This window comes from Zootoca vivipara, chromosome 2, assembly GCF_965207765.1.
Source record: "Zootoca vivipara chromosome 2, rZooViv2.hap1.1, whole genome shotgun sequence".
NCBI classification, from domain to species: Eukaryota; Metazoa; Chordata; class Lepidosauria; order Squamata; family Lacertidae; genus Zootoca; species Zootoca vivipara.
Window position 1 is genome coordinate 28,802,132 of NC_142584.1, and position 17,941 is coordinate 28,820,072.

Genomic DNA, 17,941 nt, shown 5'->3' on the forward strand with positions numbered 1-17,941 from the left:
TGTTACATGAGCATCCAGATGAACTGTGTCCATGGTTTCAGCTATGATGGCTGAACTCTGATTAATGTGTTGGGCATAAATAAGTGAATATTTATAGCTCGGGGCACTTAGAGGTTCATGAAATGTTTTTGTTTGATGCAAATGAAATAATAGCCCAGTATGGAAATGGTTGTAAGGAAAGTGCCCACTCTGGTTTAAGGTGAAATGAACTGAATCTTAGTGCCATTCATTGTTTGCTGTAGAAATTTTTGGTCACAGGTGGCTTTTTTCCCATGAGGTCTGTTTTTAGGTAAAAATCTGTGCTTCCTATGTACCACCCCTTTCTCAATTTTTTTTTACTCAACTAGGGAGTACTCTTTGTCCTATTGTGTGTATTTTCAGTTAGCTAACAGCTATAAAAATCTTAATCATGCAAAATAGGTGAGGTATTATCTTTTTTGAATTGGCCCATCTTCAGTTAGTGTGCAGAATTGCCCACTTTTTCAGGGTAGGTATTTAGACCTTAAGTAAAAATTGGGTCAAAAGTATGGCACCTTTATGCATATGTTCTGCATCTAACTTATTTTCTTGGACCAGACACTAATAAATGTCCACATAAACATTTCAGTTGTCTCTCACCATGATTCACTGTTAATCTGAGGACAAATGTCTGTGTGGTGCATACTGTTCTGGACATCTTTAAAATGCAGCAGGACTGACCACCATAGTTGGATGGGCTTTAGCAGAATTTGTCTGCAGGGGAGATCAGAGTAGAGTTGTGCTGCAGGTTGAAGATAACATCTGGTAGTCTCTCCCAACGGTTCAATTTACTAGGAAACTGCCAAGAACTAAATGATAAAAAGAAACATATACAAGCAGGGGCAGACACCACCCCTGTCTGGCAGTTCTATTTTTGTGTAATATTGCCGTCTTTACTCAACTAGTTCACAGAATAGGATCTGAGATAGGCAGATGTGTGTTCTAAAATACACAATCTTTGAAGTTGAGATAAATGTTTCACAGGTTAAGAGTACTGAAGTGGATTAGTGTATTGGTTTCACAAAATAACAGAGTTGCATCATGGGGGTTTCCTAGCTCTGAATGACAAGAACATTGTGTGAGGGGTGTGTGTGTCTGTTTTACAGATGACTATCTGAGGTCGGACCTATCTGCTGTGTCCCCTTCTGAAGCTGACATCTTAGTAGCTAGGTAAGTAGAGTGTGAGTAATTCTTTTTGAAGCTGTTGTGGGTGAGTGAGTTATCATAGAATTGCAGAGTTGGAAGGAATCCCAAGGGTCATCTAGTCCAACCCCCTGCAATGCAGGAATCTCAGCTAAAGCATCCAACCTCTGCTTGAAAAGCTCCAATGAAGGAGAGTCTACCACCTCCCAAGGGAGACCGTTCCACTGAGTTATTGCCTTGCCCAATGAAGAGTTTGCCAGCAGTATACAAAGCTTGCTTTTACACATGTTCTCCCACTCACAACTTTGAACATCCCAAATGAATGAAGAAAGACCCCTGTAGTATCAAAAACCACAGGAATTGGAAGGCATTTTTGTTGATACACAACCTCTGGCTTTTGCAACAGTATTTGCAGTGCTTTACATTTTGGAATATGTAAGCTTAGCAACCGGAAGACCAATATGAAGATCTAATCCTTATCTTTTCTCTCAGGCGGTTGTCTAAATCAGCACCTCCTACTAAGCGAAATTCAGATCCTGTTCTTAGTTCCCTACCTAAGCCAAATGAGACTGATGGGAGCGTGGCAAGAGGGCACTCAGAAGCAGCAGTGGCTCCTGAAACAGCACAGCCACCAGTAAGAAGGACGCCATCTGGGAAAGTGCCAAAGTGGCTGAAGCTGCCAGGTACCATCTTAAGTATTACAGTGAGATACTTGTTCCTAGCCATTGTACTCCTCCTAAAAAAGATTCTGGCTGGCTTGTGCATATCTGAATATCCTGATTTAGGGCTGGGAAGGAATTTCCCTCAAGCAGATCAGAGTTTTCCTTTCCTTTCCCACTACCCATCTTAGGAATGGTACGTCATGCTTGTCTGCCCCTGTAAAACGTGGCTCTGTTTAGTCTCCTACTAAAGGTAATTTGAGAGTAAGTAGGACGCGGGTGGCGCTATGGGTTAAACCACAGGGCCTAGGGCTTGCTGATCAGAAGGTCGGCAGTTCGAATCCCTGCGACGGGGTGAGCTCCCATTGCTTGGTCCCAGCTCCTGCCAACCTAGCAGTTCGAAAGAACATCAAAGTGCAAGTAGATAAATAGGTACCGCTCCAAGCGGGAAGGTAAACGGCATTTCTGTGTGCTGCTCTGGTTCGCCAGAAGCGGCTTTGTCATCACCTGGAAGCTGTATGCCGGCTCCCTCGGCCAATAACGCGATATGAGCGCGCAACCCCAGAGTCTGTCACGACTGGACCTAATGGTCAGGGTTCCCTTTACCTTTACCTATGATTTGGGAGGCTGTGGAAAGCTCAGCAGTGTGGAAGCTCCACTATATCAAAGTTTGTAGTAGAGGTGATTTCACAGTTGCCTTATGTTTGCATTTCAGGTGGGAAGCGATGAAGGACTTGTGATCTCCACCTTCAGAAAGTTGCCTCACCTGGCTGAGTGGCAAGTTGGGTTGCTCTGTTTTCCTTCATGTGAAGCTACTGAAAGACAGGGCCCAGCAAACGAAATTTTCAGAATAAAATTGCAAGCACCATTTTCTGTTGCCCATTCTGCTGCTCTGTGTGCAACATTATGTTTGGGCGGTGGGTAAAGCAGAGACACGCTCCAACCATGCTATCGTTTAAATAACATGAAGTAGGCGCGGAAATTTGTAGAACTATTTTGCGGTATTAGTTGTGTAGGTGCAGGGAACTTCAGGACCAGGATGTTGATGATAATTAAAAACCCAGTTGTGTGGTCATATATGACTCTGTGACACTTATGTCAGTTGTCAGGATGATCACCTTTGTGTTGTATAAATTGTCACCAAATCCCCTATGTTGGAGGTTTGCTTCTGGTAACCCATAGGACTTCATGCCTGCCACAAGCTGGACACTCCTTTTCCAGTGATGCAGGCACCGTAAGTTGCTGCAATATTTTATAGTTCTCAAAATCTGTTGGTAGATCTGAATGAAGAGATGACTTAGGACCTGGCAACACTTAGAGAGGTGAGTGAATACTCTTTTGGGGTTATAAAAACACACACATTCCTGCAAAATTGCTTCAGATAACATTGCTTCAGATAACATAGTGATAGCCAAAAAGGATGTCATCTCAAAGTCTTCAGTATGTTGTTTTTAATTCTTTAATGTCATTGGCAAGCCAGAATGCACTTCATGGTCATCTTTATATCAAAGATATGTGTGATGCACATGCAGAGGATGTAGGCAAGGTCACATGCCAAAACCCTTTTGGGGCTTCAGATCCATAATGAAATTTCCATTGGCTTATCTTTTTAAATATTCTAGTGTTCCCTGAGCCTCTTCCTACTTCCTTTTGAACACTAGCTTGCGGTAGTTTCTGTTGATTTCATGCTGTCACTTCTCAATAAGCACACAGTTCGCTTTGCTTTATGTGCATGTTTGAATCATGTATTTCTACAGCTTTTCACTCGAAGAAAATATCACAAAGAGGCTTCAGAAAAGGAAAATGTAACAAAAAATAAGTTCATTCAATATATAAAGCAAATAAAACAGACAAATCACTAGAAAAACACACAGATGTATTGAACTTCAGGCTGAGCCCTACTTGAGGCTTCCATCAGTTACTGGGAGCATTTGAGAAACAGCCAAATACTGGTTTTCTCCTTTGCTACCCTCAGAGCCTTCAGATGTTCAACTAGTTCATATCTTTTTTGAAGTATCATTCTGTATTCCACCTGTATCTTTTTTCCAGAGCTGCCTTTTCTCCACTTTAAGCTGTCCTCATTTCTGTTTCCTTGGTTGCTTTTTCTATACCAACTGCTAATATTGTGCTCCTTCCATTTCCAGTCCCTGGCAGCACCAGCAACTGCTTCCTGTCAACCCAAAGTTCAGATTAGGCCCAGAAAGATCAGAGTGGCAGCAGTTTCTGACCCCTGCCCATCAGCAGTTTCAAGGGCTCAAGTTTCTGTGTCCTGGGAACTTCCTAACCATGCCAGCTTCTGATACCAGGCTTGCCAGAAGGCTGCCAAAATAGTAGCAAGGTGGAAAATATTTACTCTGGGGGAGAAAAACACCTCTGGATTGCTAGTTGGCATCATTTTGGTCTGAACTGAGATAATATCTCATAGTTTTCAGAACGTTTGACGTTTGTTCTCAATGAAAACACTGTTATTATATAAAAATACATTGCAAAACAGGAAAAAATATGTTATTCTAGCTGAGGACTTTTACAATGATTATTCCAATATGCAGCAAAAGGAACCCATCTGTGCAGCGGTTAATCACAATTTGTTTCCAGTTGGAGTCATATCAATATATAGTTGGCACGTCTATTTCAGCTACAAAAGAGTGCTTTCCCAGCTCCTCCACAATATGCCATGGTCTGTTGGTTTCTAGTGTGTTGTAATTACAAATGCAGTAACTAGCATTTTCAATTAGAGCTTTGTGGTCCATTAGCATTTCTCCCCAACAATATCATAAAAAGGAACAGGTTGCAGATTGTTCCAGATTCTTATCAAATGGATATTTTCCCCATAAAATTCACTAACCAGAAGGTATTCTCATCACATATGTATAACTTCCACCCATATATGTTGACTCATTGAATCATTTAGTCTTGTCACTCACTTCTCCCTCCTCCCCGGTCATATTCAAAAATATGAAAGTTTCTCTGGGCCCAGGGGGCTGCTGCTTACATCACATTATAAGCAAGGGATACCTGCTAGCGGGGCTGGCAAATTATGTATTGCTGTGGATACATGCATATTGCTCTAAGCTGAGACATGCAAGGTAGCTCAGCCGTATACAGGACAGCACTGAGCCAACTGGTGCACTATTCCTCCAGCCCTTATTGAATTCAGACCGTAACCCCTGTTAAATAATCAGTTGCTGAGGAAGGCTGTAAAGGGCTATAGGTCCTTAAATAACATCTGCACCCATCTCTTATGGTGCTCCCTAAACACTTGCGCAACTTCAAAGGCTTCTGGATCCAAGTGTGATGCAATTGCCCCTCTGTAAACAGTTGTGAAGTTAAGCTAATTTCTTTAACCCTGTGCTATGCTATTCAAAGACCCTGACTCTTTTACATAAAATAGTTGATGAATAAGTGAGGAGAAATATCTCTGCTGCAGGCTAACAGATCAGGCTAGTTTGATACTAGATGGGTGCTAAGAGTTACACTTTTTCTGTGAGAGTGCATAATTTGTAGGTGTATGGAAGCAGGGTGACCATAAGAGGCCTTTCAATTAGTCTCTTTTTGAATTGCACATCCTCTCCACCTACTTGTTTGGGTTCTCTATCAGTTCAGAGTAACCTGCTTCCTGTTCAGTGGGCCTGACATGGCCCATTTCCCTCCTGCCCCTGCTTTTCCAACAAAGAAAACAAGAGCATTGTACCATCTGAATGAACTTCAAAGTGGCTGGAAGGGGCACCAAGGGTTCCTGGCACTTGTCATTGTCTCCCAGACTGACCAACATTTCCCTTCAGGTCTAATTACTTCCAAATGCTTCCAGGCGCTTTGAAGAAAACCAGGAGGGGGGGGAGGGGGGAGGGAAAAAGGTAGGGAGAAAAGCTTCAGAGCACACAGGGAGCAGGGAGCAGTTAAAATAGCAAAGGAACAGATCTTTAATGTCACCCAAAAACAGCCACCAAAGAAGATGAGTGTATAAGACAACAGCTGATGAAAACTGAATCCTGCTTGTAGCTGTACTGTTCCACACACACTGCTGCCATCTGTGGTGCTGGGAGGGTGGCTGCTACAAAAGACAAAGTGAAAACTAAATCCAGGCAAGGTTAGGACAGTGCCAATTCTAGCCTTATTACCCTTACCTGGAAGAATGTGGTCTGTGTGGTTCTTCAGTAAGTCCATCTCTCTGTGCTAGGAGCTTGGCAGGTCTCATCTTTCTGCACTCTACGTTGGAGGTTTCTAATTGTTTCCTTTGGGCCGGTTAGTGTTGACACCCAAGCTGCTTTCTGGTTTTCCCTGTGATCTGCCCTTTGTATCTTTATACTGTAAGATCAGTCACATAATCAAGCAGCCAGCAATTCTGCACTGAAATGTTGTTCAAACAGAACACACACACTGCTGTTAGGACAGATCATACGCATTAGCATATGGGTCTCTGGCTGAAAGGTGTATGTGTGTTCTTGAAAAACAGAATTTTGTTTTATTGCTATATTTTTATTACAAGCCATGGAGGGAAACAGGGAACGAATGACGCCCTGCGGATTGAAGCCCCAGGCTGAAAATGCCAAGCTGTCTTGTTTCTAAGTTCTGACCATAAAGTTACTTACATTTCAAAGGTTGAGGGTTGTTGTTTTTTTCACTCACATTTTCATTGGAAGCTGTTCCTTGAAAAATGTAAAACAATGAGTTGATGCTGCTAGTTTCTATACTGCAGTAATGCTTGCTGTTAGACACACGTACCTCATAATCCCTAATTTTGGGTGGTCATTCAGTTCTTGCTTTTGCTCTTGTCTTCCTTCAAAGCAGAGATGGGGGACCTGTGGCCTTCAGCCAGCATGGCCAATGGTCAGGGAAGATTGGACTTATAGTCCAACAACATAGGGAGAGTGGCAGGTTCTTTGCTGTACTTGCACACATCCTGCCCTGTGTCAGATGCAAGATCTGCACTGGTTGCTGACTCACTTGCCTATCCTAAAACAACTGAGCAGGTAAGAGCGCTGGTTTGATTCCTACCTACACTGTCACTTTAAAAAAAAACACCCTGATTGTAAGTAGTAGTATCAATTTTCTTCTGCCTTCCTTTCTCCCGGGCAATAGATACTTTAACACTGATACATATGCAATTGTAAAGTGTAGAGCAGGCATCCCCAAACTTCGGCCCTCCAGATGTTTTGGACTACAATTCCCATCTTCCCCGACCACTGGTCCTGTTAGCTAGGGATCATGTAGGGATCATGGGAGTTGTAAGACAAAATATCTGGAGGGCCGCAATTTGGGGATGCCTGGTGTGGGGTGTTTCTTCTAGGAGCAATGATCAGTCAAGTGTGCATTAGGTAGACTGATGCATAGGGACTATGGCTCAGGGTCCGTGTTCAAAGGCTGAATTGCAACCAGGGTAGGGCTATGAATAGATTCAACTGCAGCAGCAATAAAAAGGACCCACCAGATAATCTCTAGTCTCATGTTGAAATGAAGATGCAGCCTGACTAGCACTTCCAGCTACATTGTATGGTTGAATCACCTCTCTCTGCTGCCAGCCTCTTTATTCCAAATAAATTTGTTTGGTACTGTGTACGCAAACTCAAATGTGCCCTGTTTAAGACCAAGACTTTTAATAGTACATCTCTATCCCAAAGAGTTCAATGGGACTTAACACCCAAGTAAGTGTGTACACAGGATTGTAGCATAAATCAGGTGAAAAAGAGAGCCAGTTCCCTCTGTCCCATTCATAGTGGGTGGTGGGGAAGGATAGCATATTACCATAACCCCTCCTCCCAATTTTTAGCACCAGGTTTGGGCCATACTTTTGATTTTCCCTTTAGAAATTTAAACAGAGACATCCTGTTAAGTCAGTGTGCAAGTGTATGCAGAACAGAGACCTACATGTGTTTTAGTTTAGCTTTGCTGTGGGTACATGTGTGTTTAAACCCATATTTAATGTTCTGTAGTACATTCACACCCCTTGCTTAATGGGGGATTAAGCTTTGTGTGTAGTCAAAGCTGCTCAGCTCTGGTGATCAGCCTGTTTTATACAACTCAGAGCTATATATGAAGCAGCTGCCTGGGTCATTTGCTGGTCCAAGGCTTAGATTAAAACAAATGGAAATGGAGAAGATACTTGCAAATTACAGAAAAAGCCTTTAAAACTGTTAACACTTTTGACCAGATCATTTTGAGCTCAGTGAGACTTGCTTCTGAGTAGACTAAAAGCAAGGTTTTAGGCTGGTACTTTAAGACACTTTGCTTAACAGATGGCTGTTAAAATTCTGATTGATCAGATACATTTAACTTCTAGCCTAAGCCCTACAAGTATCCTTAATTTACATGTCAAGAGCCAGTGTAGTACACTGGTTAGACTAGTGTGGGTCTGAGAATACACTGGTTCAAATCTGCATTCAACCAGGAAGCTCACTGGGTGACCTTGGGCCAGTCGCTATCTCTCAGCCTATCCTACTTTACAGGGTTGTGGTGAGGATACAAATGGAGAACTATGCACATTAGTTCTTGGGACACACACACAAAACTAAATACTGTCTTTAGCACTGCTCTTAAGCCCACGGCCTCTGAAATAAAGTCCCACTAACCTTAGATTCCCAATAAATGAGCACAAAGGAGTGCAGTATGTAGCATACTTTTTTATGATGCAACAGAGCGTAAGATTGTTTTCATGCTTTGTCACAATTGAGCAAAATAGCTATGACATAAACATTGCACTAACATATTTGTCTAACGTAGATATAGCAAAGAGCTACGAATTCAATTTCTGGTTCAAGCAACCAGGTAGGAAAGAATAATGCCTAAGAGAACAACTCCCAGCTAGAGTAGACTCTACATGGACAAATACTTTGACCTGATACAAGGAGCTTCCTAGGGTTTAGCATTAATATGCACTGATAAATCCACTTCTGCTTTTAAAATCTGGTGAAGATGAGAATACTGGAAACACTAAACCATGGTTAAAAGGCTAGAATATAATGCTAAAGCAGGGTAACATGTAGCACTCCTAGAAATTGCTGGATTCCTATCAGCTCCTGCCAGAATTGCCACGAGTGGTAAGGGATCGTGGGAGTTGTAGACCAGCAACAGCTTACTCACCCCTGTGCTAAACCATGGTTGAGGATGACAAAGGCAGAACAGGAGAAAGAGAAGTTGCTTTTGTAATGCTGGTTCCTAATTTATAGGCCATGGTTTGTAGGAAGACAGCATCATGTCCGTTCTGGGAAACGGCAGCATTCCACCTAACCCTCATCCTGTGTTTTTCAGCATAAACATTACTGGGTATTTCAGAGCCAGCATTCAAAGCCAGCATCCCTTCGTCCCTGTCATTACCAATACGTAGCAACTGGCACCTTAGGTATAGCTTGTGCATGACTTTTCTATCAGGCAGCATGGCTGCTAACCACTAGCTGACAGTATCATTGCTGCCTTGGTCTTGTTCTGCCTCTTGGCGCACTCCTCTCTATAACCATTCGGAAGTAACCCCATTGAGTTCAATGGGGGTGTAGGCCCAGATTTGTGGGTATAGGGTTGCATCCTGTCAGTTCCTCAAGTGGCAGTTGCTTCTCCCTCAGTAGGCCTAGTCTTTATTTTGCAGCAGAAAAAAAAGATTCATTAGCCTATGCCCTGCCCCCATGTATACGGTTTACTATTTCACAGCTCTCTTCTCCCCCCCCCCCCCCACTCCTGCCCGCTGACACAGAGGGGCTGGGCCGTGCGTGATGTGGGATCCTCACACATGCTGTTTGTTATTCTGCCCCTTTTTGAAAGTTTTTCTTTCGCCCTACAAAGAGGGTGGGGGGTGGGGAGGCCAAACGACTCTTTGAAGCGACTTGACTATGATTAATTGCAACAAGGAGCCCCGCGCGAGGGAGGGAGGCTATTTTTGATTTATTGAAGTTTCTTTGTGAGAACAAATTTATAGCAGAGGGAAGCAGCTTCTGAGAGGAATATCAAATGGTTAAAAGGTTCCAAGCACTCTTTGATGTCATGGCCCCAGTGGAATGCTGGAAAGGATTGAGGGGCAAGCACTGTTTATTTATAAAATAAAGATCAGGTACCTGCTGCTGGCACAGACCTGGGGCTCGGCTCCTGTTTAAGAACTCAGACGGCAGACAGGCCCGGAGCTGGCCTTTAAATGCCTGCTGAGGTGATGAGAGCCCACGGTGTGGGGAACGCTTCCAGGCATACTCACTCTTTCCACACACCCCTACAGGAAGGCACCTGCTTCTCCCATTGGAAAAGAAAGTGTAGACTCTGCCTGGCTGTGAATCGGAAACAGCAGCAGGCTAGGACGCAGCCTCAGATGGTGAGGCGTCGCTGACTCCAGGCATCCCGTCACAAAGAGGGAGGGGTGGGGAAGAGAGAGAGGAAAGATTCCAGCCCTTAGCAGCCAACCTTTGATCATCATGGAGTGCCCAGAAAGAGAGATAGCAAACAACAGCAACTTCGCCGGCAAGGAAGGAGAGAGCTGATGAGAATATCGTCCGAGCAGATTCCATTTCAAAGCCTGTATTCCACTTTGCTCCAGAGGTCGGGCCACGATCTTCCCTCTAGCAGGAATGTGGGCTTTGCCCCATCAGGTTTCTAGAAGTCCAAAAGCTGTAAACATTAAGTGTTTTAAAGTTACTGTGAGCAAAGAGTTCTCCCCAAACTGTTTGGCTGATTTGCCTGAGTTCCAGTTGCCCAGTGAGGATATTACTAACCAGCCAAACATCCCCCCAAAGGAAGGGGATTAAGATGCCTTTGCCCACATCCTTATCCTGTTAATTCAGGAATCCAAGCTGTGTATTACATACCAGCTGCGGCAGCACTTTTTCCACGTGCTCCACATCCACCCTGGTCAGGTCCTCTGTTTGAGCCTGCCGTGCGGCTCGTGCGGCTGCCTCTGCAAGAAACACACAAGGCAGGCAAGGTGCAACAAGTAGGTACTGGTAAGGGTAACAGAAATGGCCTTTAGGAAGGAATGAAATCAGTCAAGTAACAAAAAAGTTACTTTGAGAGGCTTTGCTTGGGAACAAATAAGTCTGCAATTCACAGTATTAATACTGGACTTTCAGCTCAGGAAGTGTTAACTTTTCACCACTCAGCACTTTTTCCTTGCCCAAAATTGTTATCAACGTTCAGGCAAATGATCCCCAAGCAAAGCATGTGCTACCTTCTGAATGTGCACGTCCACCTAGCTCCACCTAGCCGCTGAGGCTCCAAACAGATGCTGCTCAACTCCATTTCCCATCAGCCCCAGTTACCATAGCCGGTGGCTGCAGATGATGGGATATGTAGTCTTGCAACATCTGGAGGGTCCCAGGTTCCCCACCCCTGCAGCAGATCTTGAACTCAAGGCTGCTGAGAAAGGCCTAAGCTTTATATATCTGATGGAAGCATCATTAAAAATAAGCTTTCAGCATTTAAGCTGTACCTATTCTGTATCAAGCCTGGAAAATCAAGCTCTATTGCCCGGCTAAAGTGTAAGGTTTCATGAAGAATCTACTAGTTTCTGATAGAAAGATCAGGGTTTTTTTTTTCCCTTCAGGACTTGGTTTTTGGGCTGAACCAACATTTCGCTTGTCCTGCTTTCTTCCCTCTAGTATCTCCTGTTGACTTGTACTGCCTTCTGAACAAGCAGTGAGGCTACACCTTAAAAGAAAAAAGAGCTTTTATAGTCTTCTGATTTTTGCACTAAATTTCGTCCTTCTATATGCCACATGTCATTCATCTGTGACTGCCATTCTATGGGGAAAAGGCACAGTCCTTTACAACTTACCTCGCACGAACACTTTGAGCATTTCTGCCATGAGCAACAGAGCATCACCACTGACTGGAAAGAGGGGGAAAAGTAACCATGAGAAGTGCCCAGCCCAGTTATCTGCCCACAACCCAGGAATCATGGTTACCTCTGATATTCCAGGGCATGATCTCTCTACAGAAAAGTTTGGCAAGATTGCAAGCAGGAATTGGCCTCTTTATTGAGACAGAAGGGAAAGCAATTACCTCGTGTTTTGTCATCTTTGAAGTGGAGCTGGAGCAGTTTGTTCACGGTCTCCTGCATGGAAAGGAAATCAGTCAAGGGGTGTTAATGGAGAAAAAGTGAATCTCCCTGTCTTTCCATTTCAAAGAGATATAAAATAGGTAAAGCAATATATTTTATGAGATCAACTTCTGCTGGTGTAGGAGCACATCAAAAGAAGCTCAGCCAATAAAGAATATTACCTTACTTGTTTTGCATCTCATTCTCTGGGACCAAGAGAGCAACAACTATTGATGCCAATCTTCCATCCCTGGGCAGGGACCACATAATTGGCTCCATCACCCACCATTTCTCTGTTGCTGAGGCCCAAACTTTTTTTTATTAATCAGCGATAATTCTCCTCCCCACCAACTGCCTTATTTGTGCTATCTTATTTATTATAGGGTTTTTTAATTTTGCCTTTCTACTCTGAATACAAGGGTGCCCAAGTTGGCTCTGATCAGGGTAAAAACAATACATAATCAGAACACTAAATCTCAAAAAAAACAGCAGCAGCCAACAAAACCATACTGGAGATGAAAAAAGGAAAAGAGACACTAAAGTTGGGCCAAAAGCTAACAAGAAGGTCCTAAACCTGAGGCAGAAGACCAAAAAGCAAGGGGGCTAAGTGGTTCTTCCTAGACAGACAGTTCTACAACCTGGGTGCTCCAAACAGAACAGCCCTCTTTTCATGTTCCCATCCATTGTACCTCAACTGATGGTAGGACATGAAGAAGGAGCCTCTTCAACCCAGCTCAGTGGCTGGGTAGAATTGCATGAGATTAGAAGCCTCACCATGTTAAACAATTTTTAGTTGACTAGTCAACAACATCCAAATTCACACATGAATTTTTCAAAATAGGTTGCTCACTTGCACCTTCAAAAAGGAAAACAAACATTCACTGCCAGATGGAAAAGCCCTTTTTAGCATTTGCTCTTCCGTTCTGTTAGAACCAGAATAAGCTAAAGAAATAAGGTGTATGCCCTTAGCTTACAACCCTCCCAATAAAAAAAATGATGCCCTCCCATTAATTAACTAGGGTTGCATCCAATAAAATAATTGAGCTTAGGGCAAGGACTTCTGCATACACAAAGGGTCTTGTTCTCCACATACAATCCCTCTCCCAACCGCCACTGCACCAATCTGCTCTGGAAGTTTGGGGAACTTTCATATTTATTCTATCTTTTCCTCTAAGTTAACTTTCAGTTCTTGGTAGAGATGTTGCTACATCAAATCCAGTGAAGTGGGATTTACTCATTTTAGCCCTGGCTTTCTGGACTGGTATATAAAGTAGCACTGCACACTAAGAGAAGAAAGATGTATAAAAATGAGAGTCATGAAAAACTATGCATTACAGTGACTTACAGTTTTAGGAATTAAGAATTGCCCAAGAAAGGGACTGGGCTGAATCTAAGTACTAACATAAGCTGCAGTGACTGTCCCCTGAATCACTTCAGATGAGCCAGAAAACTGCATCTTTGTAAAAGCAAATTTAGCAGCAAGGCCACAAGTGAAGAATGTTTGTGGTGTACTGCAGATATAAAAACATTTCAAGGAAAATGCAGTTGTGTCGTATTAACAAAAACAGTATAAGGAAGACACCAGTGGCAACAACATTATACTGGTTCAGTACTTATTAGGCTTTTGTTTGAAAATTCTGTTCAGGATACCAACAAACACTGAACAACAAAATATGACTACCAGTAAGTGCTTGGAGTACATAGTATGAGAAAGTATGAAGGAACTCTTGGGAAAGAGACTTGAAGAGATATATTAACAATGGCTAAATATCTTAACAAGTTGTCAGACAAAAGGGTGATCTACCAGAGCAGTTAGGGACCCAGGTGGCGCTGTGGGTTAAACCACTGAGCCTAGGGCTTGTTGATCAGAAGGTCGGTGGTTCGAATCCCTGTGACGGGGTGAGCTCCCGTTGCTCGGTCCCAGCTCCTGCCAACCTAGCAGTTGGAAAGCACGTCAAAGTGCAAGTAGATAAATAGGAACCGCTACAGCGGGAAGGTGGGACCCAGGTGGCGCTGTGGGTTAAACCACTGAGCCTAGGGCTTGCTGATCAGAAGGTCGGCGGTTCAAATCCCTGTGACGGGGTGAGCTCCTGTTGCTTGGTCCCAGCTCCTGCCAACCTAGCAGTTCGAAAGCACATCAAAATGCAAGTAGATAAATAGGAACCGCTACAGCGGTTTCCATGTGCTGCTCTGGTTTGCCAGAAGTGGCTTTGTCATGCTGGCCACATGACCTGGAAGCTATACGCCGGCTCCCTCGGCCAATAATGCGAGATGAGCACGCAACCCCAGAGTCGGTCACGACTGGACCTAATGGTCAGGGGTCCCTTTACCTTTTACCAGAGCAGTTAAAGAATAGAGCATCAGCAAAATAGATTGACTGCTAGTCATTTATCTCCAAGCATTTTAATCTTGCTTTTCTGTTTTAAAAAGACACTGAAATCACATCTATATAATACAGTGTAAAAGCTATCAGCAAAAGCTTCCTAATTTTAGGAACAGCTGATTAATGGATCAAGTTATTTGTTCTATGGAATTTTGTGGTATAAGTAACTTATGAAATAAATTTTTGGTTCTGGAGGCGAATTCAAAATACCCTTTTCTGATTATTTCAAAATATCTCCTGATTATATCAGTACAGTATTACCCAACCTTATTCTCTCTAGCTGTTGTTGACTACAATTCCCATCATCCCTATTGGCTGTTTCCACCGGGGCTGATGTTTGTTGGGATCCAAAACATCTGGAGGACAACAGGTTTGGGAAGGGTTAATTAAAATGTCAAACTCTTTCTTCATCCAAATGGAAAATACTAGCTTGAGTAATGTATGCTAAGAAAGTCCTATCCAACACCCGTAGGAGGGACTGGCTGTTAAGATAAAATAATAATAACAAATAAGATCTAGGCAGGACTGTGCAGAAATGGCTGTAATCAGGATGCTGGTTACCAAACTGGATTAAAAAAAAGTGCCCCCCAGATTCTGTTACAAAGGATTTCTAATTATGCTACCATGATAATTTCATTTTATAAGCGGTTAATCAGCCATCTGAGCCTTAACTCTGTACCAGAGTCAGGAACATAGGGGGATGCCTAAAGCAAGTCAGATCATTGCTCTGTCTAGCTCAATATTGTCTATGCCAGGTATGAAGAACCTTTGGCACTCCAGATGCTGCTGTACTACAATTCCCATCAGCTCCAAGAAGCATGACCAATGACTAGGGATCATGGGAGTTGCAGTTCAGCAGCGTGTGGAGGCCAAAGGTTCCCCACATCTGGTTGACACTGATGGGAAGTGGCTCTCCAGGATTTCGGAGAAAGGTCTTTTCCGACCCTAGCTGGAAATGCTGGGGACTGAACTAGGGACCCATTGCATGCAAAGCAGATGCTTTGCCACTGACTACAATCTTTCCTCTAAATCTTTTGAAATCAAAGGGTTTGGGCATGCCTAACTCAGCATAACATCTAGATTAGTATACAGTATAAAGAATCCTTTGCACAAGAAGGAAAGGCTTACGGGTTTTATCATGTGGGCCTGCTAGAAAATAAAATACAAAATTAACTAGGCTGTAGCGCTACCTGCTGCATATATCTGGAAGTGCTCTGGAGAGTTTCACCAGTTTAGCATATTCCATTAAGAGGGTCAGTAGGAAAAGGACTGCCAATATCATGATGCCATTCTACAAAGCTATGGCACGTGGAATGCTAGCTAAAATTCTGGTTGCCTTGTGTAATCAAAGGACTGAATCAACTACCTTATGAGGAAAAGTTGCATTTGGGGCTTCTTAGTTTTGAAAGAGTATTTGGGGGGAGGGCATGACAAAGGAGCATACAATGATGCGATGTGGAGAAAATGAACAGAGAGAAGCTTTTCTCCCTCCTATTAATTGAACTCATTAGTCATCCAATGAAATTGAATGTTGGAAGATTCAGGACAGGCAAAAGGGAGTTCTTCACACAGCACATATGGAATTTGCTCCCACAAAATGTAGTGATGTCTACCAATGTAGATGGATTTAGAAGGGGATTAGTCAAATTCACGGGGGATATCATGACTACCAGCCATGACTAAATTCACTATCAAAGGCTGAAGGTGTTTGAACAGCATTTACTGGGAATCAAAAGTTGGAAGAGTGCTGTTGCACTCAGGTTTTGCTTGCGGGCTTCCCATCAGCATTTGGTTGGCCACTTTGAACAGGGTTCTAGAATTATATGTGCCTTTAGTCTGATCTAACAGGACTCTTATGCTCTTATTGTGAAAGTGTGAAAGTGCATTTAAAACATTTTTACAATATTCTTTGGACAAAAAGTCCCCCAGGGCAGCTTACAAGGATCAGTCTTATTACAGGACGAATGGAGAGACATCTGCTCTGATCTCCCAAAGGTCGGTTGTAGTACACCTGCTTTGCAACCAGAAGGTCCCAAGTTCAGAAGCCAGTCTGGAAGCATTTTAACTCTTCCTATTCCTTTCCTTTCCCCTCTTCTGAAATTTAAGTTTGCCCATGTTTGACTTCATGGGCAGCTTTCCAAATTCTTTTATGTTTAGTTTGATAGGGCCATGGTCTCTTTTCCCAATCAGTTCAACATCATTTACATCTCGCAACAGGTCCTGGGCTACCACTCTGGTTTCTAGCTACAATCCTAACTACTACTGTGGCCTGGAGGGGCTGAACAAGTGGCAGGACCAACACTGCATCCACAGCTCTGCCACCATCACCAGGATGGGTGCTGGAGCAAGGAAGTAAGTTTATCACAGCAGCAGCCTGGAGCTGGTGCAGTAATCAGGCCTGGTACCAAATGAAGGCTGGGATGCTATGGTCCATGGGGTCACGAAGAGTCAGACACGACTAAACGACTAAACAACAACAACGATAACACAGCATCACTGGGACGAGTTTGGGATCCAACAGCACATCTGACAGGGTGAAGGGGAGCTCCATACTTGTGGCGTGATGCCGGTATCTCCCTGCAGGCAGCAGGGCTGGGCAGAGAGACACACTTCTGCCCAATTCAACCCCCTCTCCAGCCTATTGTGAAGGAGATTTAGATTGTTCTGTAATTCCAGGGTCATTCCCATTTATTTGCTTTCTTCCCCAACAGTTTCATGGCGCAGTCATTTACCATATCTAGATATGTTTTGCTTTGTCACCGCCTGAACGTGAGTTTACCTAAGCAACTTGAAGGCAGCTGAAGTTACCCATTATTACAACATCCATTATTACAATTATTTTCACACTCCCAGCCCTCAGATTTCTACAGCAAATGAAGGCCATTACAAAATGATCTGCAGACAGACATAATATTACGGTGGGTAGCTAACTTACAAGTCCAGACGCCAGGGGCAAAAAAAATCCCACTGGAGAGGGCTAAAACACTACAAATTCGTGTCTCTCCCCAACACCACTTTATAGTGGAACCTCCTTGGTCCTTCCCCAACCCCATTCCACATCCAACCCCTACCCTTTAAGGAAACCAGATCCTGGCCTACACCCCAGTTTCTGAGCACCCATCATCTGATTCGCCAGAAGAAGATTAAGCCCAACTCTTGCAGCCCTGAATTGGCCAAGCTGCTCTATCTATCCTCTATTCTTTAGTGCCCCCAAAATCAAATACGACCCTTCCTTTAAAACCGGTACTTCCCAAACTTGGGTCTCCAGCTGTTTTTTGTGTTTTGTTTGGACTACAACTCCCATCATCCCTAGCTAGCAAGTCAGGGATTATGGGAATTGTATTCCAAAAGCAGATGGAGACCAAAGTTTGGGAAACACTGGGAGTCTAAGAGCCCTCCCAAGACACAGGTCTTCTCTGAGGGAACCTCAGCAGGATTTGCAGAACTTGACAAGCAACTGAAATAACTTACACAGAAACCTTCCCAAGTTCCTGTCATAACATTTTAGCGCGTGTGTGTAAACTCTGAACTCTCAGGCCTCCCTTTCACACACACCCTTTAACCGCCACCCATCACTTTCCAAGGTGAATTCCCTCCTGCCCCCTGCTCCCCCCGTCCTGACCTTTTTGAAGCCTTTCGCGCCTTGTTCCCTCTTCTCCATTTCAAACAGGACCCGCCCTCTTGACTCTCCTCCGCAATCACGGCCCGGAGTAGGCGCCGGAAGTCCCGGGG

General features: G+C 43.6%; 2 protein-coding genes across 4 annotated transcripts in view; one reads left to right on the plus strand and one right to left on the minus strand.

Moving 5' to 3' along the window:
* ASPSCR1 (ASPSCR1 tether for SLC2A4, UBX domain containing) overlaps positions 1-2,895 on the plus strand; it is a 119,319-nt gene extending 116,424 nt beyond the window's left edge. For all 3 annotated transcript variants that reach the window (XM_035104278.3, XM_035104281.3, XM_035104279.3), the window contains exons 14-16: positions 1,125-1,188; positions 1,654-1,844; positions 2,536-2,895. In XM_035104278.3, coding sequence (XP_034960169.1) covers positions 1,125-1,188; positions 1,654-1,844; positions 2,536-2,549 — 269 coding nt within the window. In that variant the 3' untranslated portion in view covers positions 2,550-2,895. The remainder of the gene's footprint in view (positions 1-1,124; positions 1,189-1,653; positions 1,845-2,535) is intronic.
* A 5,522-nt stretch (positions 2,896-8,417) lies between these two features.
* CENPX (centromere protein X) lies at positions 8,418-17,911 on the minus strand. Its single transcript, XM_035104287.3, has 5 exons — positions 17,832-17,911; positions 11,790-11,841; positions 11,563-11,616; positions 10,598-10,686; positions 8,418-10,400 (listed from the first exon to the last, which is right to left on the minus strand). Exons 1-5 carry the CDS (start codon positions 17,868-17,870, stop codon positions 10,386-10,388), a joined length of 249 nt encoding a protein of 82 aa, XP_034960178.1. The 5' UTR covers positions 17,871-17,911; the 3' UTR covers positions 8,418-10,385.
* Positions 17,912-17,941: the final 30 nt, after the last annotated feature.

Coding starts and splice junctions, on each gene's coding strand:
- CENPX (XM_035104287.3), bottom strand. CDS start 17,870: ATGGAGAAGAGGGAACAAGGCGCGAAAGGCTTCAAAAAG. Junction 11,842..17,831: donor GCGCGAAAGGCTTCAAAAAG/GTCAGGACGGGG, acceptor CTTTCCATGCAG/GAGACCGTGAACAAACTGCT. Junction 10,687..11,562: donor GCTCAAAGTGTTCGTGCGAG/GTAAGTTGTAAA, acceptor TGTTTCTTGCAG/AGGCAGCCGCACGAGCCGCA.